Genomic DNA, 6,000 nt, shown 5'->3' with positions numbered 1-6,000 from the left:
AGTTAATTGCATATAAAAATTATCTGTCCCCATTTTGTAGTTTCTGTTTAATAGGAGATGCAAGGGCTCCCACACACCTGAATACCTGAGGAGTTGGTTATTGTGATATCTGATACCGATAAACAAAACTGTGCCCCACCAGGGCTGCAAAGTAAAATGACTGCTTACAGATCCATTCAAACTGAACGAACTCTCACTGAAACCACTTTTTGAAAAATTAAATTTGAGACTTTTCTTGATTTGAAGGTTTTCCTTAGATGTAACTGTCCTGAATTTAATGCAAATTTAAACAAACTAAAACAAGTAAAACTCTCAGTAGATTAGCAGTGTCATGAGAAATCGGTCTCTAAACCCAGTCGTCATTTCAGATTATCTTTACAATAACTCCTCCAGATTCTAAAATATCAAGCAGATAAAAATCAACATTTCCATGACCACAATGAATAATTTAAAAAAATGGAACAATGATAAAGCTGCTTGTAAAAGCCACCCGTATGAAAAGAGTACATGTTTCACAAAAATAATTGTTAATAAAAGTATTAAATCCCTGTTCCTTTTCTCTGATTTTGGCTGTTTATTTATATATGTGTGTGTGTATGTGTGTATGTGTGTATATATATATGTATATATATACTGTTTTGGAATGTCAATGGGTTCCAATATGGCTGGCTAGTTTCAAGATGAACTTGCTCCAGAGGCCTAGAAAACAAAGCCATACAGTACAGTCTTAGACAAACGCCAAAGGACAAGGGGAAACTGTGTCAAAGGGGTCACTGGAAACCAAACAAAAAAAGTGTGAAAAGGTCTTTTTTTCCTTCTGCCTTGATACAAGAACAGAAAGTCCTAAACATTTACTCATCTCTGTCAATACCTATTTGCATACGACTGCACTTAGGGCATTTCACTTTTAGAACTAATTTTCATGTCTAAGAAATACCCACATTTCAAGGAGACTGAAGCAGAACAGTAAAGACTTTTTAAAAAAGGGGGAAAAAAAGAAAAAAATCATCTCATTTTCAGACTCCGAATTTTGGGATTATAGGTGCTACGAGATAGGAGAACAGACCTATCAATGATGCTTTTCCAGATGTAACTGAGGGCTTTATCAATGCTTTTAGGGAAAGGTATGAGAAATTTCATGAAGGTAACTGCTGTATCCTGTCCTTGTCAGGAAGGGAGATCCTAGTATTTCAGAAATTTATTCAACCAGAGCTGAACACCAAAAAATGGAAGACCACTTGAGAAAACAAGGCCCAATCAGTTCCAAACAAGACAATCACACGAGCAGAAGAACTGGGAGTAATTCAGCAGGTGACATTCAGGCTGAGCCCCAAGTGCTCAGCATCTTCTCCATCAGTCCTAGGAGGACTTTCAGCCAGTGCCAGGCTCAAGCCCCTGGCATCAAGTTCCAAGAACAGGACCACCCTGCCTATGAAAGTACTTGGTTTGCCCTTTTACAAGGTGGGATGTGAGTAAAGGTTTTATCATCCAAGCTTTAGGCAGTCAAGTACAGAAGTATAAGTGCTTATACAACTATAATATAATCTGTGCTAGCACTGATGAGAGCATAACTGGAAAACCACTTAAGGTAAATGAGTTGTTTGAATTAGATGTTAAAATAAAATTTTGCAAGGAGATTTTTTGTGCATTTGACTACAGCGTTTGCACACCCAATTCTCAATCATTTTAATGGCAGCTTTAAATCTACAGGGTTTAGACCACTGAAAATTCCAACATTAGTGTTGCTTTGAACAGCTAGAATTACTCCCAGAAGAAAACAGTAAATGAGCATAGAATTAGTTTTTTAGATGTATAAACACAGCAGCATTTAGGCATAAGCAAATACAGAAACTGATACGCTATAATGAAACAGCAGAACACACAAAGCTACACATCTATCCACTCTACTGCAGGAACTCATTCCAGGTTGGTCAAAAAGTGCTCATGCAACATGGCTTCACATACATCATTGAAAAAAATGCTACTGTTAGCATACACTTATTTAGATTCCATTAAGTTAAAAAATTGTCTCCATGGTAAGGAACTGAGTCAGGCCTCAAATACTCTGAGAAAGTAATGATGGAAAAATATTTTACTTCACAAAGTCATACTGCACGATGACAAGTCATACCTTGCCCAGCCTGGCTCTCCATCATACGGTCTCAGTTCTGCACCTTCCAAACTCATACTCCTATCTGTTACCTGTACCTCCTGTTCCTTATTTCAGGCTACTCATACATGCAATGCCTTCCTAACAGGCACACCATAAGTAAAACAGGCTGCAGAAGCATAAATGATGCATTGTTCACTGTCTGTGTATCCGACAGTGTGAGATGGAAAGAGCACACAAGAGACAAGCAACATAAGTAGTTGGCAATAAAAACAAACAACTGGGAGAAATGTCATTTGAGCAGGTTGAAAGGAATCACTGTATCCAATTCCTCATTACTGTATAAAATAATTTGGTGAGAGCTTTAAATAAGCCTGGTCCTACTTTGCAACACTGGATGTGCTCAGTAGTGTTCTTCAGGCTTTTACAGTGAACATAAGATGAACAAAAATTGCTCAGCTCAGGGCTGAAAAGAGAATTAAAGTCAGAATAGCCCAATGAATTCCAGAGCCATCTTATTTTAAGATTACTCAGCAATTGGGGCTGTCTGTGTATACCACATAGCATGCACTACTAATCCTAATGAAATTATACTGCATTTGTTTCATATGACAGTTCCTTTCATCTTACTTTTACAGGAGATGGTCTCAGCTGTGACAAAAACTCTGCCATCCAGGTGATAGGCAAGCTCACGAACAGAAAAAGCAGAACATCTTGAGTGATACAGAAAACAAAAACTTCTCCTGAAGAAGTGCAGTCAGTAAAGACAAAGAGGGAGAAGAAGTAAAAGTGAAACTCTTGGAGGATCGCCACCTCCTCACCTGCACCTACCATTGGTTTTAGCTCTCTGCCCTCAGCTCCACCTCCCCGGCCAGCTTCTTTCATAGATTTCCTACTATTCTCCACAAACTCCTGAAAAACAATAACGAAGTGAAAAGGGTTTTCTTAAAGCAGACTCCAAGCATCAGATCTCAAGAAAAAGCTTCAAGATGTAACTGCTTAAAGTGTCAACACAACTTGCTCTGCACACTTCTCTTGCTCAGACTTATCCATGAAGTATCAAGAAACCCTGCCAAATAGCCACATTTCATTCTGGAAGCCAGACAGGTACTTGCCTTGTGTGATGTTACAACTTTCACATTTACCACACAATGCTCTGCTTTATGGGGAAGGGTAGTAGAAGTGTGGTTGTCAAAAACCCAAAAGCAACCAACAAAATGCAGAGATCCCAGCTATTACATCCTATCCTGTGAACTGTGTGTGATGTGAGAATGCCACTAAACAGAGGGACGAGACACATCTGCAAGGTCTTGTTGATTTCCCCAACTTCCCTCAATCTGAACTCTTAAATTTTTCACCAGATCACAATCACCTATTCACGAAGATTAGCAAAGGTGCTAATTCAGTTTTATGCAACTGTTTTTTTTTAAAGGCAAGCATGCTGTAGCAAATTTCAGCAAAATTTAGCTGCTAGTGTTTTGTGATATCGAGTGCTGACTAAAGAAACCCACAATCCTTTTATGATTTATCTGTGTTGTCTTCCAAGACAGCATGCTCCATTTTACTCTTAATTCTGTGCTAAAAAGCAGCTCATCAGCTACCATTTATTATATCCTTTAGAATCTGTAAGTTTTTACCAGAAATTTAACATAAATTCTTGTAATTGTTTTCCAAAAAGTAATCAGAAAACAGAATTATGCTAAGAAGCCGTGAGTCTCTTCCTCTACCCTACATGGGGGTATGTTTTACAGGGACATTTTCTATCGTTGCCACTTAAAAACACTGCCAAGAAAATTACCTACTCAGCAACAAGATGAAGGAAGGGTCTGAGGAGCACAATTTTTACATCTTAGTCTCTAGCTAGAGTGAACAGGGAGTAAGATGGAACAAACATTTAAGAAATGAATTGTGCAAAGGGTCTCGACATAGCATCTATGTTCCAAGGCAGAGTATAAAACCTGTTGGTTTCTGTGCATGACAGACTCAGAGTCAAATGCTGGTTCCTGCGTACCTGAAATAAGAAAATCTCTAGTGTGGTTACTACCTACGTGTGGGGTAGAATACTTTTTTCTTTTCCACATGCCAAGAGAGGTCCTTCTTAGGAGAGTACAAACCCCAAGTCCTTAGCCTTCATTTTGCTTCTTTCCATTCTGCATTGTATCATTTACAAGAAATGATACCCAAGAGCATGATTCTGCAAGATGACTGCTCGTGTAAGAGCCAGCAAAATAGAAGCCAATACCAGTCATGCCAAGGGAAGGAAGCATCACTACTTATCTGATCTCATCTGATCAAAGTGTTTGGTGATCAAACTATGTACAAGACAGCAAAGTAACCCAGGTAAAAAAAAATTACCACATTAAACGCAGCTAGTGAGTTCACTCCACTGTCAAAATACCTGTATTATGGAACCATATCCTTAGAGAGCAAGGGGAAACTTACCATGAGAACTTTATCCATGTAGAATTCCCTCCCAGGGCTCCCATCATTGTATTTTGTGTCAATGGCAAAACATAAGAAAAGGACATCAACAACCATTTCATAAATGGAAAGGAAGCAGTGAGCAACCAGGAATGCAAAGAGGCAGACAATGATGAGTGGCAGCACCCAGATGGTATAATCTCGCTGGTAATTCAGCAACATAATCCCTGCCAAACCTGTGCTGCAGACAATCAGGACCTGAAAAAGAAAACAGTAGACAACTCTAATGGCAGAAGACTTTTGATATTTGTTTGATTTGTTGGGTTTTTTTAACTTACGTGTTTCTTGCTCTGTCAGGGCTACAGCTAGAAGTGCTAGTGGTAACAACATCTTTACCTCCTGTATTCCCCACATCCCTAAGCATAAATTACATTTTATCCACTGGTCCAGCATGTGCAAATCAGAATAGTTTCAAACACCTCCTTCAGCACAAAAGGTATTTTTCAGAGCACATTACATTTATATACTGCTGTCATAGTTCTAGTGTCACAGAATATTCCTGTAAAAAATAACTGAATCCTGTCAATTATAAAACATCCAGAACCTGTTGCTACCCATCATTTAATGTACAATTGGTTTTTTTTGTGTGTGCGTGAGAAGGTCTGTCTTAGAAGGATGGTGTATTTTTCATTTTGCAAGTGGAAACAGCTTCGAAGCTTGTCTTATCTCTGTCTCATCTCCATACAGGGGAAGCAGATCAGAATTCACATGAGGCACTTCATGTACCAGTCTCCGCAGAACTAGACGATGTGTGAGGCCCTAACAGATATTCCACTGGGTACCAGTTTGGTCTTTAGGAATAACAAAAGGACTAAAACAATTGTTGTGGCCACTCAACATTTTGAACATTTCTAAACCTACTATGATGAACTGCAGCTAAACACAAAATTGTAAAATTGGTCAGCTTTACTGTATTATGAAAGTACCTGGTTGGACTGGCAGCCTAGCACTATTCTAGGTGATACTGTATTTTATATGCTGCATTGTTCATTTTAACATTTATGTCACCTGTGCATTTCTCTAATAATATGAAAGACATCTTTTCAGGGAGATGTTTCCTAAAACCTTTCAGACTCCTCCATAAAACCACAGTATGCAATTTCATGGTCTTCCAAGCACCTGTGTTTTCATTATGTGTTTGTTTCTTCTTACATCTTATTGACATAATTATTGGATTATAAGTTCAGCCCAATGTACTCTAACTTAATAGAAGTAAAGGAATGTAATAGGGAAGACAGTTGAGACCAACCAGTGTCCGAATGCTTAGGCACAGGTGATTCAAGTGGATTGGTATTGTTGGTTTTAGTAAGTAATAGCACAAAATCCTTCAAAGGACAGGAATAATTCACTGGATTAAGTTTCCATAAAGGACATCTTCACCAGTTGGAGACCCAAAAAGCTGACTGACC

The 6,000-nt window shown here is 38.6% G+C and overlaps 1 protein-coding gene across 2 annotated transcripts in view; it reads right to left on the bottom strand.

The window, feature by feature from the left end:
• Window positions 1-581: 581 nt before the first annotated feature.
• Window positions 582-6,000, bottom strand: part of SLC44A1 (solute carrier family 44 member 1) — a 63,859-nt gene continuing 58,440 nt past the window's right edge. The window contains exons 14-16 of one of the 2 annotated variants that reach the window (XM_056324907.1): window positions 4,553-4,789; window positions 2,942-3,022; window positions 582-699 (exon numbers count right to left, since the gene is read on the bottom strand). In XM_056324907.1, the coding sequence (XP_056180882.1) occupies window positions 676-699; window positions 2,942-3,022; window positions 4,553-4,789 (342 nt within the window). In that variant the 3' untranslated portion in view covers window positions 582-675. The other variant, XM_056324906.1, reaches the window with a different exon arrangement.

Source organism: Falco biarmicus, chromosome Z, assembly GCF_023638135.1.
Source record: "Falco biarmicus isolate bFalBia1 chromosome Z, bFalBia1.pri, whole genome shotgun sequence".
In the NCBI taxonomy this organism is placed as follows: domain Eukaryota; kingdom Metazoa; phylum Chordata; class Aves; order Falconiformes; family Falconidae; genus Falco; species Falco biarmicus.
The sequence above is the reverse complement of the archived record's forward strand: the minus strand, read 5'-3'. Positions and strand labels throughout refer to the sequence as shown.